The sequence below is a fragment of the Eschrichtius robustus genome, chromosome 12 (assembly GCF_028021215.1).
Source record: "Eschrichtius robustus isolate mEscRob2 chromosome 12, mEscRob2.pri, whole genome shotgun sequence".
In the NCBI taxonomy this organism is placed as follows: Eukaryota; Metazoa; Chordata; class Mammalia; order Artiodactyla; family Eschrichtiidae; genus Eschrichtius; species Eschrichtius robustus.
Window position 1 is genome coordinate 45,019,775 of NC_090835.1, and position 19,447 is coordinate 45,039,221.

At 42.1% G+C, this 19,447-nt stretch overlaps 1 protein-coding gene across 1 annotated transcript in view; it reads left to right on the top strand.

Annotated features, from left to right (window-relative positions):
• Positions 1 to 4,663, top strand: part of ZNF619 (zinc finger protein 619) — a 48,363-nt gene extending 43,700 nt beyond the window's left edge. Inside the window, 1 exon segment of the mRNA XM_068559168.1 lies at positions 1,391 to 4,663. Coding sequence (XP_068415269.1) covers positions 1,391 to 2,451 — 1,061 coding nt within the window. The 3' untranslated portion in view covers positions 2,452 to 4,663.
• Positions 4,664 to 19,447: the final 14,784 nt, after the last annotated feature.

Sequence of the window (19,447 nt, forward strand, 5' to 3'; positions counted from 1 at the left end):
TCCCTAGGAGTGCATAGCTGCACGCTGTCCACATCCACGTGGCTATCCTCCCACGGAAAAGCTGTGACCCACTACCTCTGAAACCACCTCTTTTCTCACTTACCAGGGAAAATATTTAATTTTATGCCAATTTTCATGGCAAAGAAGTAGGGTTTCAGCCATACTTTAAGGGAAATATTATTCTGTGGGTCAAACTGATTTATCTGTGCCATAGCTATGATTTTATTTGCCTCTTTAGTGTTTAAATCATGTTTAGTATTTAAAAGTTCCTGATGTCATAATCTTGAGGTTTACGATGTATTTGTTTTCTATAGGGCTATAGAGGAAAGGGCAAGAATATTCCCCCAATACCACAACCAACACACCCACCCACCCTAAAATTTCCCACAGACTGCTTACCAGTTCCAGGAACTTTTGTTTACTTGGGTTTTCTTTCTTTTAGGAAGAAAGTTTCCAGGCCTCTTTTCTCACACATACTGTGACATTGTAAACAGTGGTTCCTTTAGCAGTAATACCACAGTGGCCTACAGCTCTCCGATCAACTTGTGTTCCGGCTGACTTTCTGAAAGAACTAATGTTTCATCCCAGAATATTATGCGGATTTTTTTTTTTTTTTTTTTTGGCTGTGCTGTGCGGCTTGTGGGATCTTAGTTCCCCACCAGGGATTGAACCTGGGCCCTCAGCAGTAAGAACACGGAGTTCTAACCACTGGACCACCTATGTGGGATATTTAAAAGTAGAATTATCAGGCCATTATTTAGAATTCGGAATAGGGGGTGGTTTCCTGGTTTCCAGGTGGGGCATTGGGATCCATTGTGTCTCTGTGTGTGTTACCGCGCTGCTCAGCCGCTCATCTCACGGGTGTCTTTTCCCTTCTTTGAGGTCTCCCTCTCTCTCTTTTAAAACCTGTTTCCATTTCTTGCTGATTCCTCTCACCTCTCCCACTCTTTTTTCTTCTTTTTTTCCCCTCCTGCCTCTTTTCCTTACCCGCCTCCCCTTTTTTAACTGGCTGTGCCGCATCGCTTGCGGGACCTTAGTTCCCCAACCAGGGATTGAACCTGAGCCCCCTGCAGTGGAAGCATGGAGTCCTAACCACTGGACCGCCAGGGAAGTCCCCTTCCCATTCTCATTCTGCACATTTCACCTGCCCTGGTTCATTCCCCAGCCCTTCCTTATAAGAGGCACTTCCTGGACTGTTTCCGGTGTTGTCACTTCTCCAGTTATACGTTATTGTTTTTCTTTTTCTCTCTCATCCTCCTTTATGGATGCTTGTAGCCATCTTATGGGTATATTTTTAAAAAATCACTTCCTACGAGAGAAAATCAGGACCACTGGATCCTGTTTCCCTTCCAGTTCAGTAATGAGGAACACTTGTGGTTTCTTTGGTCAGGTGGTGAGTCCTGGACTAAGACAGAAGAGCCAGTGGTAAAGCAGGAAGCCCCTGAAGAAACAGAGGTGCACAGCATGCCAGTGGGAGGGCTTTTCAGAAACGTGTCTCAGCACTTTGATTTTAAAAGCAAGGCACCATGGCAGACTTTCAGTCTGAATCCCAATCTAATACTTCGAGGTGGAATGAAGTTCTACGAGTGTAAAGAATGTGGGAAGATCTTCAGATATAACTCAAAGCTCATTCGGCATCAGATGAGCCACACTGGGGAGAAGCCCTTCAAATGTAAGGAATGTGGCAAAGCTTTCAAGTCCAGCTATGACTGTATCGTACACGAGAAAAATCACATCGGCGCAGGACCCTACGAATGTAAGGAGTGTGGCAAAGGTCTGAGCTCCAACACAGCCTTGACCCAGCATCAGCGGATCCACACGGGCGAGAAGCCCTATGAGTGTAAGGAGTGCGGCAAGGCCTTCCGTCGGAGCGCAGCCTACCTTCAGCATCACAGGCTACACACTGGGGAGAAACTCTATAAATGTAAGGAATGTTGGAAAGCTTTTGGGTGTAGGTCACTTTTTATCGCCCACCAGAGAATTCACACCGGGGAGAAACCCTACCAGTGTAAGGAGTGTGGCAAGGCGTTCACCCAGAAGATTGCTTCCATTCAGCATCAGAGAGTTCACACCGGAGAGAAGCCTTATGAGTGTCAGGCATGTGGGAAAGGCTTCAAGTGGTACGGCAGCTTTGTTCAGCATCAGAAATTGCACCCCGTGGAGAAGAAGCCTGGCAAGGCCCTCGGGCCATCCCTGCTGTGTCCCCAGGGCCCCTCTTCAGCCTTAGCTCCCATGGCTTTCCAGGGCCCCTGCTCTGCTCCGGCTGTGGCCATGCCTTCACTGGCCTTGCCACACGCCGTCCTCATCCCTGCCTCTGGGCCCGTGTTCATGCTGCTGCCCGCCTCTGGAGTCCCTTCTTCTCCTGTCCAAATAGTACGAGTCTTCCAGGGTCTTCCTCCCACTGTGAAGCCTTCCCCAGTTATTCTGACCCCTTCTCCTCACCCCTCGTGAGCTCTGTCTTGGCACTTCTGTGGCTGTTACACACAGCAGATCTCCAACCTAACTTAAGCTTGATTTGTGGCTTTTACACCGTACATGTGTTACAGCTGTTTCGGCATAAACGCCATTGTAATCGAGATATATTTAAAGACTGTGTTTGTATAATATATTCTGTTTTTTTCTGGGTAGAAAATGGAAATACTTGACCTTCATGTTGGTCCCTTTCAGGCTTGAACAGTAACGGCCGTGTCTACATTGTCAGGCTGCTGGTGGTCGAAGTGCTAATAGGACGCTTTGGTGAATTAGGGACGTTTGAGAGAGAGGACATCCCCGCATTAGGCCCCTGTGATTAGAGAGAAGCAGCCTGGGAGAAACAGAGGAGGCATTTAAGACCTGTCAGAGTTGAGAATTGGAATGAGCTTCCAACCATAGCCTTTAGAAATGAATGCAGATTGTTCAGTGGGCGAAGGTGTTGTGTATTGATGCAGTTGAATGAGCTTTGAGTTGGGTTGCTATTGACACAGATCATTGAGGATCTTGTACGTCTCTGCAAAAGATCATTTGAAATAACCAGTTTAAAAACAAAAAAAAAAACATGCAGTGATAACAATTATTTATATGATCAATAGCAATCATGTCTTTAAACATGAAGTTGTTTTTTTTAATCTTTAGTTTTGCTCTTGATATCTAAATGTTTCCTTGTAACTTTGGTTTCCTAAGTAAATATACACCAAGGCATTCATCTTTGCTCCATCTGTTGCATAAATTTTTCTTGGTGTGCATTCTGGTTTCCTGTTTGCAAGCACTGGTTTCTACATTGACTTTTCTCCAAATTGTAAACATGAACTTTGGCAAATTACTAAAGAAATAGGAGCAGCTGATTTGGGGGAAATCTGAATATGCCTGCAGAATTGTATTTTAGGAATAAAGAGGGCTATGTAACGGGTCAGTGGTTAAGCTTATGTGGCAGGTTAGTGAAGTGGAATTTTGGATTGCTCTTGCTTTTGACCTTAGGTGAGAATCTTTTATAACTGTGCAAAGGACTGTGTGAAGTAATTCCTGGAAAAAGAACTTGAGTTATGCATTACAGGCACACCTTGTTTTATTGCACTTCACTTTATCCATTTCGTAAATACTGTTTTTTACAAATTGAAGGTTTATGACAAAACTGCATTGTTGGATAATGGTTAAGATTTTTTAGCAATAAAGTATTTTTTAATTAAGGTATGTTCTTTTTTTTAGACAATGCTATTACATACTTCATAGACTATAGTGTAAACAACTTTTATATGCACTGGGAAACCAAAAAATTCGTGTGGCTTGCTTTCTTGCTATATTTGCTTTATTGTGGTGGTCTGGAACTGAACCAGAAGTATCTCTGAGGTCTGCCTGTGTTAGCACTAATATAAAGTAAATCCTTAAATGTTGATGGAAGGGGCCATACATTTTTTTAAAGTTGCTTTTGCTGTCTACATGTGTCTCCAACCTTTACATTATTGGTTCTTAAACTTTACCATGTGTCTGAATAAGCTGGTGTAAAAAGAGTAATTTTCTGGCCTAACTCTCGGAGATTCTGATTTTGGATATCCATGGTGATGCCCAGACCTTTAGTGTGGACCACACTTTGAGAGAGGTGCCTTGAGCAGCAAATGCCTGGGGGGTGTACCTTGATGAAGAGCTTGCCCATTTCACAGTGATCTTCAGGAGAGAAACCTCTAAAAGTAGTTTGGGTGGTATCAGTTTAGAAGAAGAGAGAAAAGTAAGTGAAATTTGGTCTGTAGGGAAGAAAAGAAAGGGGCAAAGAGAACTGATGTAGCTTACGAAGAGTTCTTGAGGTCTCCACTGCCAGAAGGTTCGTGGGGGTTGACATTGGTTACCTTTTGCTGTTTTTGTGGTTTATTTGCATGTTGGATGAAAGAATGAGGAAAATTTTTTTCTTATATAAAGTTAGTACACTTCAAAATAGCTCTTGGGTTAAAGAGAGCGCAAAGTGAAAGCTGCAGATGATTTAGAACTGAACAGCAGTAAGAATAGATCATAGCAGGGTCTAGGGGATGTGGCGAAAGGTGGTACTTGGAGCAGTGTTTACAGTCTTGGATGCATTCTTTAGAAAATGAGTTTGAAGGCTTGCAATTCAGAAGGTTGGGGTGGGGGGTGGGATGGTGGTGGGAAACAAAAAAATTAACCGAAAACTAAAAACCAAACAAACAGACCACCAGCCCCCTTCCCAATAAACTTAGAAATAAGATACACAACAGAGTTTGGTGTTTGTTTATTTATTTATTTATTTTATTTATTTTTGGCTGCATCGGGCCTTAGTTGTGGCGCACGGGATCTTCATTGAGGCAGGCGGGATCTTTCTTTGTGGCACGGGCTTCTCTCTAGTTGCGGCATGTGGGTTTTCTCTTCTCTAGTTGTGGTGTGCAGGCTCCAGGCCGCGTGAGCTCTGTATTTGTGGCGCGCAGGGTCCAGAGCACGTGGGCTCTGTAGTTTGCAGCACGCAGGCTCTCTAGTTGAGGCGCACGAGCTCAGTAGTTGTGGCGCATGGGCTTAGTTGCCCCGCGGCATTTGGGATCTTAGTTCCCTGACCAGGGGTTGAACCTGCATCCCCTGCATTGTAAGGTGGATTCTTTCCCACTGGACCAGCAGGGAAGTCCCCAGGGTTTGGTAAAGATGGCAGTTGAACATGTTAGCATTTACACCCTCCTGAAACTCCACTAAGATAGTAAAGAGATTAAAAATTAAAAAGCATAAACTCAGAAGGACAGTGAAAATAAGCTGATGACAACATTTTGGAAGCTCAGAATCAGGTGAAAGAGTTGTGACTTTTAGCAGAGCTGAGAAAGGTAAATCCTAAGCCACATTGCAGGAAGCTGAGCAGCACCCCCATGTGGCAGAATTCCCAGAAAGGCTTAGGAACTGAAGATTCAGAAACCTCTGAAAGAAGGGGATGCTGGTGGGGTGAAGAACAGGAAAATTGGCTAAAAGTCTTTAAGAAGCACTTAGATTCCCGGTCACTTCCCCACCCCTCTCTTCTCTGGAGCAGTGTAGCAGGAATTTTGAATGTTGGGGAACCACACTGAATGTTAGGTCCTTCTCTGTCACCCCCTCACCTTCTACTCCTGGTTCTATCCAGAACCTGCTAATAGACTTGTGCACCTTCTAGGCTGGAAATCAGAACTTTCTTTGGGAGATGTGATCAAGTCAAGTGAAGAGACCAGTGATTCCTCAGTAAAATAGCTCCACACAGAAGTGCCAACTGTGCACGCAGAACTTCTCACCAGCTTTTTGATGCTCCATTTTTAAATATAAAATAAAAAACCAAGGATGTGCAAAAGGCTGAAGCAGGGGGGGAAAAGAAGCCCAATTGAAACGGACTATGCAGGAAGAAGAAAATTTAGCATCCTAAGGTTACAGAAGATGTTTGCAACTAACCCTGAGAAAATAGATTGCTGTAAAAAAGGAAAATTCAGAGAACAAAAAAGAACTCTTGAAAACTGAAAGTTGATATCAGAAATGAGACACTCAGTGTCAGCATTGGAAAATAAAGTCAAGGGAATCACCCAGAAAGTATAACAAGAAGAGGTGAAAGTGGTAAAAAGAGGTCCAGGATAGGTGACCTAATAGTTAGCAGTAAAGAGAGAAATAAGAGACATGGGAGAGGAGAAAGTCATAAAAGAAATATCAGTACTTCAAGGAGATTTCCCAGAATTGAAGTCTAGGGCTTTGTGCCTTCATCAGCCCGTATTAAGAGGAGGCCCCAAGTATTGGAGTAAGACTACCCTGTCCTCAGGCCTCAGGCGGCAGGAATGAAGTGAGAGCCTCTCTCCCTAGGGGTCCAGACACCCCCACCATCCTGCAGTCTCAGCCTTCCCATTGTTAACAGTCCTGAGACTGTCAGAGCATTCTCAGCACGTACTATGTGTTTGTCTCAGTCACCACAAGGAACCCGGAACTCCAGGGTAACCTCCACCTCCTGCAAATGTAATCCTCTACATCTCTGCAATTCCCCTTTTTGTCTTCGTGTGTTACCTTTCTCCAACTCCTGAAAACTTCACTCCACTCTCTGAAGCTGGCGGCCCATTGGTAGTGAAGGTGCCTTCGTGCTCAGCATCCCTAACGTGGCCTTTACCTTCTCGCTGTAATCAAAACCTGCTCGTCCCTTGAGGGTGCTGTTTCCCAGGCACCCTCTGAAATGGTGGTTATATTTCTTCCACATTCCTAATATCACATAGCTTGGGTCCTCCTCTTTCTCTGTGCCAGTTTCAGGCCATTCTTCACCTCTCCCTTTTCCCCAAAACCTCCACCTTTGAATCTTATGTCATCAGGCTGGAACCTCTGGGTCACATGCCCTCATTCCTTGAAGATGTTAGCTTGTGGCCTGCTGTCACTCTGTTCAACATTAATCTTTTTTTTTGGCCTTACCATGTAGTTTGTGGGATCTTAGTTTCCCCGACCAGGGATTGAACTCAGCCCCATAGCGGTGAAAGCACGGAGCCCTATCCACTGGACCACCAGGGAATTCCTCAGAATCCATTTTAACACATTTAAGCAGAAAGGGATTTCCTACCTACCACTAGGTAGCTTACAGAATTTCCAAAAAGGAAACAAGCTGGGATGCCACATAGACAGATGCCAAGAAAAATGACCAAGGACAGTACCAAGAGACTCCAATAGAAACCCAACAGCTGCTGGTGCCTGCTACTAGACTGCTACCCCACCCCACTGAAGAGAGAGGCTAGACCTCCAGGAGGTTTGCTACATATTCTGAGAAAAAGCAAGTACACCCACAACCATTTTGGTAGGATACTGACTGTATGGTCTCATGACCTTTATTTCCATCTTCTGAGAAGCTATACCAGCTCAGTGGAAATTGGTTGTACGTGCACGTCTAAGTAGCAAGGGCTTCTGGGAAATAGTTTTTGGATTCTACCTGGGAAAGTGAGATTTATAATGTGGAGAAGTCCTAAAATGGGGAAAGGATTTTCAAAATATTTTAGGCAGCTATAAAATAGCAGATATTCATCACAGGCATAGAAAAATGACCGAAATCTCTGAAGAATGTACTATATTCATGGGTAGAGAAGGTCAATACCAAGATTACAATTTTTGCCAAGTGAATTTATACGTTAAAAGCAGTTCCAATCAAAATTACAAGGGGGTTTGTGTGTGTGTGTGTGTGTGTGTGTGCGCGCACACACGTGCAACCTTACAAATTGATTCTAAAATTTATACAGAAGAGTAAAGGACAAAGAATAGCTAAGACAATTTTGAAGAAGGTGGGAGATTTTGTGCTACCAGATATTAAATATATTGATCATCAAAACAGAACAAAACAAAGCAAAAACAAACAAAGCAAAAGCAAAATCCCCCAAAACCTAAGATACACTGTAATATGATTTATGTGAATTAAAACAACAATATACTTTTAGAAACAAACACATTTTATGCAAAATTATACACATTTATACAAAATACAGAATTATAGAGAAATAAAGTGTAGTGGGATCAAGCATCAGTGGCACAGGCTGAGAAAATATACTTCTATTCCTCTCCCCTCCTTCCTCCTTTATTCTCCTCTTACTGCTTCTCTCATTCTATCCCAGATTCCAGGAACCCAGTCCCAAATGCTGCCCCCCAGTGGTCCAGCACCCCCCCCGCCTTTGCCCTATCTCTTTTCTGAAAACAATAGTAGATATTTTGTTTCTAAAATATCTTGAATTAATGATTCTCAAAGTACTTTACAAAATGTGTTCTCTTAACACCCTTATAAGTAGATCAGTACAAATATTTCATGGCTGTCCAGAAAGAAATTATGTGATTTGCTGTAACCTAAATACATTGTTTTAAAAGCTAGATAATATAGAAAAGAATATATTGCTTAAAGAAAACATTTTGAAACTTTTATTACATGAAGCCCAATTATAAGGCTGGCTCATATATTTCTCATAAATGAATCAGTAATGAATGTTATTTCATTTCTACCAATCTACCTACTAGTTACAATAGATTTGTGGTGTTATAGGAAATTTCGGTTGGTCAGAATTTTCAATTTACACCTTTGCCACCTCCTCAAGGACACCTTGGATTTTACTAATGATAAAAATATATACTTGCCCTGTGCTGTTTACCATGCAATATTAAAGCACAATGCACTGCAAGTTAGATTTTCTTTTTTTTTTAATTAATTTATTTTTGGCTGTGTTGGGTCTTTGTTGCTGCGCACAGGGTTTCTCTAGTTGCCGCGAGCAGGGGCTACTCTTCATTGTGGTGCGCAGGCTTCTCATTGCGGTGGCTTCTCGTTGCGGAGCACGGGCTCTAGGCACACGGGCTTCAGTAGTTGTGGTGCACGGGCTTAGTTGCTCCACGGTATGTGGGATCTTCCTGGACCAGGAATCAAACCCATGTCCCCTGCATTGGCAGGCAGATTCTTAACCACTGCACCACCAGGGAAGTCCCCAAGTTAGATTTTCTATCTCAGGTTTGTATAAAAAGAAACTCCAGAGATGGTAAATGATCTTGCTTAAGGGACACAGTGGCTAGAGACAGAACTGAAGCATTTCGATGCCCACTTTCAGCTCCGATTTAAACTTTCTAAGAAAAACAGTCTCAAGTATAGCAGGAGTTTTCAATGTATCAAGTAATTACTTACATGGGATAGATTATTCTTTTCTTGCCGTTGTTTTGCAGGCAATCTTAGCAGCTTAGTTGCAATTTGTTCTTCAGTGACTACTAGCAAACTGGTTAATTATGGAAGGAGTGATGTCCATTAGATTGCAAAAGTGCAAATAATGAGTCTCAAATGTATGGGTAGCAGAAATGTGAAGCCAAATTGTGTCCGTTCCTGAGAAGGAGGTTCTCTTTGTAGCCACTGTTGTGCTGGGGCAGGGCAGTTTTCTTGTACCTTCTCAGCTCTCTCATTTTCCATAAACAAGATGTCTGATTATTTTATAAACAGTTGAGAAGAGGTGTCTACATTATTTCCACTTTTAATCTCTTGATCATATAAAATGGCTTTTAAATTTTTTTAAGTTTTTTTTTTTCTAATTAGAAATACATGTTTTGAGCAAAAATCTTGCCTAGAAAAGTATCTAGGCCTGAATTTCACCACCTTTAATACTTTGGTGAACACACAAACACACTTAATACTTTGGTGAACACACAAACATACGCGCACACACACACAATGAATGTGCATTCTGTAATATGCGTATTCTATCATAGACTCCTTTTTTCAGTTAGCAGAATACCATGCGCATGTCCTAGTCGACAAATGATCTATAATATCATGTTTAACAGCTACATAATATTGTACTGCATGGATTTCTCTTCTTCGTGGAACCAGTCTCTTATTAATGAACATTTAAGATATTTCCATTTTGAATCTCCAAATACTTTGATGAACACCTAGTACATACATGGTTGACACAGTCATGCTTTATTATTTTTTAGCTCATGTCTACAGTTTTTTTTTTTAAATAAAAGAAATAGGACATTTCTCATAAATTAAGGGTTCCTTTGATACCGAGTCCAAGCTCGTCCAGCTCGCTGCACAACAGGCCAATAAATCGGGAGATGAGTTGGTGGTGCAAGGAATAACGGCTTTAATGGGAAAGCTAGCAGACCGGGAAGATGGCAGACTAGTGTGACAAAGAACCATCTTCCTTCAGTCAGAATTCGGGCCCCTTTTACACAGAGGAGGGGGAGGGGGAGGGGGCCTCTGCGATGGCAACCAGTGGCCGAGCGGGACCGCTAACAGATGCTCGCTAACGGCCCTGCACTAACAGCCATGTGCCCACCCTGCCCCTATTATACCTTTTGTTCTGTTTCACTCTTTTATTATTTTTCCAGAGCTAATCTATAAATAGTAAATGGCACTACTTTTCACATTTGAGAAAGTTGATGTCGGTGCTGTTGTCCCAGAGATGCAGGAGACAGTTATGCCGTGTGCAATCATGTACGCTAATTCTCTCTTCATCTCTGTGGGTTATTAGTCTCTCCCGTTTTTCAGCAACACCGCAACGAGGAGTAGCCCCCGCTCGCCGCAACTAGAGAAAGCCTGTGCACGGTAACAAAGACCCAACGCAGCCAAAAATAAATAAATAAATAAAATTTAAAAAATATTAAATTTACTAAAGATAACAGTATTGTTATTATGTAAGAGAATATTCTAAGGAAATATACCCACTGAAGTATTTATGGGTAAAGGGCCACAATGTATGCGAATTACTCTTAAATATTTCAGAAAAAATTGATCATCTATCTATCTCTGTCCATCCATCCATCCACCCACCCACCCATGAGAGAGAGAGAAGGAGGGAGAGAAAGAAAAAGCAAATACTAAAGAATATGGAGCAAAATGTTAATAGTAGGTGAATGTGGGTAAAAGGTAACAGGTTTCATGTACTGTTCTTATTCTTACAACCATTCTATAAGTTTGAAATATAAAGTAATATACATGTATTTTTGGATATTCAAGGACTAAATAATTTAACCATGATGTTACAAGAATATGTGTGCTTCGGAAAAATGAGGAAGTAATGTAGAAAAAATACAGAAGATCTAGGAAATTGGAAATCCAGCACAGGAGAAGGAGAAAGGAAGCCCCAAGAAGGCAACAGTAACCAGTCCAGACTGGAATAGAAGGATAAAGCATTGTGGGAGAGAGAGCTGAAAAACAAACAACAAACAAACAAGGAAGGAACTGATAGGGACTTCCCTGGCAGTCTAGTGGCTAAGACTCTGTGCTTCCACAGCAGGGGGCACGGGGTCAGTCTGTGGTCGGGGAACTAAGATCCCGCATGAGGCGTGACGTGGCCAGGAAAAAAAAAGGAACTAATAGATTACTTGAAGTGTTTTGAGTGTTCAGAAAACATATTGTTTCACAGATCTGTGGGAGAATTTGGAAAAAAATAATAAGGGGTAATACAAAACAAAGCAAATTACAGAAGAAAAAATCCAGGCAACTGTGAAGTACAGGAAAAGCAAAAAGTTGAGTAAGAAAATGTAGTCATAAATCATAAAGCACACCTTGGCTTATCAAGTAACAATATTTAAAGTCATGATAAATAAACACTATATTTTTTTATAACCAAAATTTGTGCTATAATTATATTGGGAGAATGATGGAATATAATGAGATGTAAAAAATTACATCCTCAATGAACACAACCAGATAGAACTCAACAGATTCTATCTAAAATTAATAACTCTGTGAAGAGCAGTATAAACATATGTGGCAGCTACTGTTGGGTGCCTACAAAACAGCCAATCCCTTTCTTCCTTCTACCCAGATTTTGTTCAGCATTCCCTACTTCCACTGGCCACATGTAACAGGGGACATCTCCAAGGAGTAAACGCTGCTTGGTACAAGTTGATCATGCTGGGCCCATACCCCCTTTTTTTTTTTTTTTTTTTTTTTTACCAGCCAGGGCATGGCAATGTGCTGTAATTCTAGCTGATGACACGCTAGGGAGGGCTTCTCAGGGGTTTCAAGGAGTACATTTTTCACTCTTAATGAAAGAGACACATAGCAAGTGGCCTTTAGGTATTGTCACGTCTGGATGTGGTGCTCAGAGCTCCTGCAGTCATCTTGTGAGCCTGAGGGGAGCCAGACAAGATGGCAGAGGGCAGAGCCCTGGGAGTCCCAGAGGAGGGGAGCCCTGGTCACACTACACCTTATCCTTTCTTTTGAAATATCTTTTAAAGATACAATTAACATAAAATAATACACAATTAAAAAATAGAAAATTGTACTCTTCACCATCTGAATCCTTCGTCTATATGTTACTGTGAACAGTTAGAGTGTACGTTATTCTGGTCTTTTTGCATATGTTTACATGTGTGTATGTATGATTTTTTAATATACGTACGTATGTATGAGTGTGTATACACATACTCACAATTTTTTAAATCCCCAATGGAATTATACTATAGACCAGTTCTTCTCAAACTTGAACGTGTTAAGAATGATCCAGAGGACTTCGTAAACACAGATGACCTGGTGCCATCCCCAGAGATTGCCACACTGCAGGGCTTACGGCTCAGTCCTCCCAAGGACCCGTGGACAGACTCACCTGCAGTCCTGCCACCTCAGACCCTATGAATATGCACGACTCGTGTCCCCATCCCTACCATTTCTCTTTCCAATCCTGGGGGAACAATTATCTTCATTCTAGATTTCCCTCCCAACCAGAAAAGCACAAAGCCTGCATTGCATCCTCTCCCCAGTCTAGTTAATGCCCTCAACAAATTTATACTTTTAACAGCAAATGCCTATTCTTTACATATTGTTTTCATGCTAAACTCCGATTTGCAGTTCCTCTTTTTTCTTTCTTTCCTTTTTTTTTTTTTTTTTTTAAGAAAAACACTTATTAACTGCCCCCATAGGGAGAGAAAAGTCCAGATTTTAGTTTGTGAGATACCTGGCTACTGTCCTGGGAGAGGATAAACAATTATCATCACTTCTTGATGATTGACAGCATCAGAACAACAAAACTAAAAAAACCCCAAATCACAAGCCGCTTTCTTAATCACCCTCCCACATCCACGATATGCCAAGATGCTGCAGTAAGCTCTGATAAGTCATTGGATGAGCCTTTGCATCATGTTTTCTGCCTTGTCCTTGACTGATTTACCATGTTCTTTACAACATATATCCCCCCAGAAAGATGACATGCTCATTTTATTTGATTTTTCTACCTACCCCCAAACCTAGGTCTGTTATGGAGACACTGAGAAACAAGCTGGCAGAGACCTCCAGGGAACATCAACTGACCCGAACCTAAAATGCTAGCTGTTTCTTAGAGAGAAACCTCAACACTCTTTGATGCAGAAGAGCCGCCAGGTGGTGCTGACCTCCTTCCTGCTCCTGCTGTTGGGACTGGGGAGCAGGAGAGGAACAGCTTCCATTTATTCCGTGTCTGCTTTAAGCAGGTCCAGGGCAGGTTTATTTTCTCCTCCTTATGAGATCACAAGTAAGAGTGCTGATCCTGACTGGTGTGGGCCTGGAGGCGGCACATCTCCAGGTATTCCCAGCACCACCTTCTTCCTGCCTGGATTCCTGTTTTTGGTCCCAGGAGTCTAATGTGAGCTTCATCTACTGTGCCATCAAGGGCCCTACTTGTGTAGGTAAGCCACTGGCGGGATGGCCAGGCCAGGCCACCAGCCAGGATCCAGTGTCCTCATGTTCACAGCGGGCCCTTTTTGGACCCACACCTTGCTCCATTTCCCTCATCTCAAAGGAAAAGCCCCTCCAGCATCCTCGAACTCCCAGTCCCCTTGGGAGTTTGCTCAGGAAGTTTGTGCCACGCAGGCCTGGGGCGCCATACCTGGGCCTGGGAAAATCACTCCTTGCCTATCTGTGTCTTAACTTATTCTTGGGCCCTGGGGCTGCTGGGTTCGTTTGTTTTGTGCTAATACAAGGGTAGTTAATTAAAAAAAACATTGTCTTGTAAAATGTCCCCCAGTCTTGATTTGTATGGTTACTTCCTCTGGGGATTGACTTGTTCCTCTCTTCTCTATTTCCTGTATCCCGGAAGTTTGTCTAGAGGTTTGATTAGGTTCTGGCAAAAACTTGTGATGGTGATATTGTGTCTTTCATACTGCATTTCAGGAGGCACTAAATGCCAAGACTCCCTACTATTGATGACCCTAAGTTTGACCATTTGATTAAGGTGGTGACCACTAGATCTTTCCATTGTAAAAGTACCTTTCTCGTTGAAATCACTATATAATTTATGGCATGATACTTCAACATCATGCTAATTTCTTATTCTGCAACAGTCTTTTGTATAATCGTTTTAGAATCCATTAATGATTTTTTTCCTGAATCGGTCACTGGGGATCGCAAGAGAGTACTTTTCCAGTTCTGTCATTTCTTCTATGTTTATTAGCCAGTATTCTTCTGTAAAGAAGATCTTTTTAGGGAATTCCCTGGCAGTCCAGTGCTTAGGACTCCACGCTTTCACTGCCATGGCCCGGGTTCATTTCTTGGTCAGGGAACTAAGATCCTGCAAGCCACGCAGTGTGGCCAAAAAAAAAAAAAAAAAAAGGATCTTTTACTCTAAGTATCACTGTGGACTCATGCTTTTTTACAAAATTATCATTCAATGTATTATAATCAATTATAATTCTTCCTCTTATTATTCTTAAATTATCCCACATTTGGCCACTGGGAGCCCTTTCAATCTGGCTTCTGTGTCCTCTGGCCATGTCCTAATTAGTCTTTGATCATTTTTGTGTTTTCTGGCTGATAATTCCCATCCCCAGCCCTGAAATCAACCATTCCTCCCAGGAGCCCTGGTTTGGGGAAGATTATTTAGAAACTGAGAGCTGGGAGCTATGTGTTAGCTTGACCATGAATTGTCCAAGGCTGGGATTTGTTATATTTAGTCTAGTTCTTGGCTGTGGGGCTGTTGGACTTTTTTCTGGCTTTCCAACTCACTCTTCACCTGGAAACCCAAACTGAATGATAAGTAGATCTCTGTGAACCTGGTGCTGAAAGATGGTGATCAGGAGGCGTCAATTGTTGGTTCTCATTTGAACTTGCAGCCATTGTGGTGGTTTTTTGTTTTGTTTTGTTTTGTTTTTAGTATAAGAAAAGTAAATAATCCATGATTGGCTGACATGACTAACTCATACAGCTATCTCATTCCAAATAACTGACAGAGTGCCTGACATGTTGAAGGCTTTCAATAAGTGCTTTTTTTTTAGATAAAAAATTTTTAAAAAAAATTAATTATTTATTTTTGGCTGCGTTGGGTCTTCATTGCTGCGCGCGGGCTTTCTCTAGTTGCAGCGAGTGGGGGCTACTCTTCGTTGCAGTGCGTGGGCCTCTCATTGCGGTGGTTTCTCTTGTTGCGGAGCACGGGCTCTAGGCACGCAGTCTTCAGTAGTTGTGGCATGAGGGCTCAGTAGTTGTGGCTCACGGGCTCTAGAGCTCAGGCTCAGTAGTTGTGGCACATGGGTTTAGTTGCTCCGCGGTATGTGGGATCTTCCCAGACCAGGGATCAAACCCGTGTCCCCTGCACTGGCAGGCGGATTCTTAACCACTGCGCCACCAGGGAAGTCCCTCGATAAGTGCTTTATGAAGAAATAAATTACTAAACCATCTTTGTATAGTTATTACCCTCATCCTAATTCAAGCTGTAACTTAATGTCACCAGAAGACTAAGCAGTAAATATATAGAGATTCATGAGCTTTAAATTGTAAAACAGCCCTCACTACATATTAAAATACAAATAATATCTACAGATCCTAGTCTGTTTATAAATTGAACAAACTGCTCCCACAATGATAGGATTAGTATAAGGACATGCAGAAAAGATTATCTTAAAACATTAAGCAGGGACTTCCCTGGTGGCGCAGTCGTTAAGAATCCGCCTGCCAATGCAGGGGACATGGGTTCGAGCCCTGGTCCAGGAAGATCCCACATGCTGCGGAGGAACTAAGCCCGTGCACCACAACTACGGAGCCTGCACACCACAACTACGGAAGCCCACACGCCCGGAGCCTGTGCTCTGCACCAAGAGAAGCCACAGCAATGAGAAGCCTGCACACCGCAACGAAGAGTAGCCTCTGCTCACCGCAACTAGAGAGCCCGCATGCAACAATGAAGACCCAATGCAGCCAAAAAAAAAAAGCAAATATATATTAGTAGATGAGTGCTTGTTATTAGCAAAAGGGAAATGAACAACGTGAGAAGCAGCACGTTTAATCTTTCCTTACTGATGAGGAAGGGAGCAAAATTTGGCATTGTTTACAACTTCATTTTACTTGTGCCTAGATTTTAAGCATGTGACATTTCTAAGAAAAAAGTGGTACTGTTATGTGAGAGAGCACATTAGCCATGGAAACAAAGGGAAAAAAATGAAGGTGATCTGAGTCATTTTAGGTCCTCTAGCTGGACATGCATAGACCCAAAAACCAGTTCAATTTGTTCCTGTTGGGATCAACTGAGAATTCTTCTGACTTTTTCTGATATGAGAGTGATCCAGAGAGGGGATGAGCCTTGTTCAGATCTCCACCCTCATTTTTACCCAATTTGAGAAAAGATTCACACAGATTCACCAATTATGTATTAACAGTTTCCATATTTGGTTTATCATCCTCTCTCTTCATATGTATATATGTGTGTGTGTGTGTGTATACATACATGTGTACACACACTTTTTTTTCTGAACCATTTGTGAGTAAATTGAAGGCCTCCTGTCCCTTCACCCTTAAATACTTCCATGGGAATACCCAAGAGCAAGAATATTTTCTTACGTAACCTCAACATAGTTGTCAAATTCAGGAAATTTAACATTGATCCAATACTATTTTCTAATTTATGGTCTACATTCCAATATCTCCAATTATCCCATTAATGTTGTTTATAGCTATTTTTATTCTAACCCAGGATCACACATTGCATTTAGTTTTCATGTCTCTCTGGGGTCCTTTAATTTGGAACACTTCCTCAGCCTTTCTTTGTCTTTCATGACTTTGACATTATATAACTTGGGTTTCTATGACGTTTCCTCGTTACTAGATTCAGATTATGCATTTTGACCAAGAATATCCCAGAAGTGATATTGTGTCCTTCTCAGTGTATCTTATGAGGCATACATTGTGGGTTGATTTCATTATTGATGCTATGAATGTCGATCATTTGGTTAAGGTGGTGTCCATCAGATTTTTCCACCATTAAATTCCTGTTTTTCCTTTTGTAGTTAATAAGTACTTTTGTGGGAGATATTTTGGGTTTATGTAAATATCCCGTTCCCTTCTTGCCTGAATCGTCTCCCTAATCTTTAATCTCTCTCTCTATGTATAATCTGTGGAGCACAAGACAGAATGTGAATCAAGTTTTATAATTCTACTGAATTATCCTCAGCAGGTGAAATGGCTGCAGAATGCCAGCAAACTTCAGTAGACTGAATTAATTCAGTAGACTGACAAAAATGCCAATCAGGTGAAAGCTGCCAGATATTTTTTTTTAATAAATTTATTTATTTATTTACTTATTTTTGGCTGTGTTGGGTCTTCGTTGCTGCGCGTGGGCTTTCTTTAGTTGCAGCGAGCGGGGGCTACTCTTCGTTGCGGTGCGCAGGCTTCTCATTGTGGTGGCTTCTCGTTGCGGAGCACGGGCTCTAGGCACGCGGGCTTCAGTAGTTGTGGCACACGGCTCAGTAGTTGTGGCTCGCGGGCTCTAGAGCACAGGCTCAGTAGTTGTGGAGCACAGGCTCTGTTGCTCCACGGCATGTGGGATCTTCCTGTACCAAGGCTCGAACCCGTGTCCCCTGCATTAGCAGGTGGATTCTCAACCACTGCACCACCAGGGAAGTCCCAACTGCCAGATATTTTAAAGCTATAAACAACACCAGGGGAAGAAGGAATAAATTCAGGCTGAGACTAGAGCTTCTAAGTCTTCAGGTCACAATTGTCCTGCTACTCAGAGCCAGGCTGACCTTGACTAAGGTGACCCTCTAGGTGATCCAACATTATTCTTAGGACTGGGAAGATCCTCCTTCTCTCTGTTGAGTTACTGAATGTTTATTTTCAAAATGTGCTTAGCTTCCAAGGCTCACGTTCTTTCCTGGGGAACAGCTTCCCTTCTTCATGAAGAACCCTTAGACTTGTGAGGGGTGTGTGTGGGTCACCTCCACCCTAATGCCCTCCAGTGCCTGGCAGTGAAGGGCAGAGAGGTCCCTGGCTTCACCTAGACAGCTGGGTTTGGGCTTTCTCTGGCTCACTGCATATGGTGCATTTTGGCCTCTCAAATGAGAACATTCATTTTATATTCATTGATCCTGTGTGATATGGGTCATTGATATACCTCGTAAGAAAAAGTGGTAATTCAGAATGAAGATTCCCTAATTGGGTGATTTGTTAGTGACGAACTCCTGCTGGGTTTTTCTAAGTTTCTCTGGCTCCAGAACAGAATTACTCTCATAGCTAAATAACAGTGTAGTTATTTTCATTCATTTCTTCACTGGCAAGGAAAATTAATGCCTATGGGCTTGCACAGAGATTTATGTACAAAGAGAATGTCCATAGCATTAGTCATGAAGAAAACCGATGGCCAGAGTAAGTGTTCTTTAAGCTAAAAAATAACTATTATGATAACAAGAGACTAAAACCTACTTTTATTGACGTATAATTAGTATATAATGAAAAGCACATATCTTGAGCATTTGATGAGTTTTGACAATTATCTACACCTGTGTGCCATCAGCAAGACAAGATGTAGAACATTTCAATCATCCCAGAAAGTTCCCTCCTGTCCCCTTGCAGTCAATACCCACCACCCAGAAGTAGGTACTATTCTGATTTCTATCACCATCACTCCCTGCAAGGCATTCTAACCACTATTCTAACTTGTTTCTCAAAAGGTTGGTTTTGCCTGTTTTTGATCTTCATCTAAAGGTAATCATACTCTTTTGGGGTGTAGTTTCTCGACTCAACATTGTCTGTGAAATTCATCCATTTGTTTGCTTGTTTTTAAAAATTGCTATGTAATATTATCCAATATTATTTTGAAGCAAATTCCAAATATATCATTCCATTAATAAATATTTCAGTAGGGGACTCTAAAAAATAAGTAGTTTAAAAAGACCCTATATTATCACTTCTAAAAGAAATCAGCACAAATGCTCTGACATACTTCTGATCCTCTGTCTTAGGGGGCATATTGGGGGTTGTGGTTCAGGCTGGGTCAGGAACACAGGGGGTTGGGGGCTTGCCCAAGGCAGAGGGTACAGAGTGGAAGGAAAGCATTTATGAAACCTTAGTGAGGTGCTGGGGAAGAAAAGGCACAACGAATGAGGTAGGGAGGGTGACATCATCCCGTGGTCCAAGTTGGGTCATGAACACCAGGGGCTTGGGGCTTGCTAAATGTACATGGAATAAATGAGTGACAACATCAGTACCTGGGATGGCAAAAATGCCCTGTTTTCTACTCCTTCTGCCTTTTATTTTTGGGCTTCCAGCCGTTGAACCGTATACATTAAGAAGCATTTATTC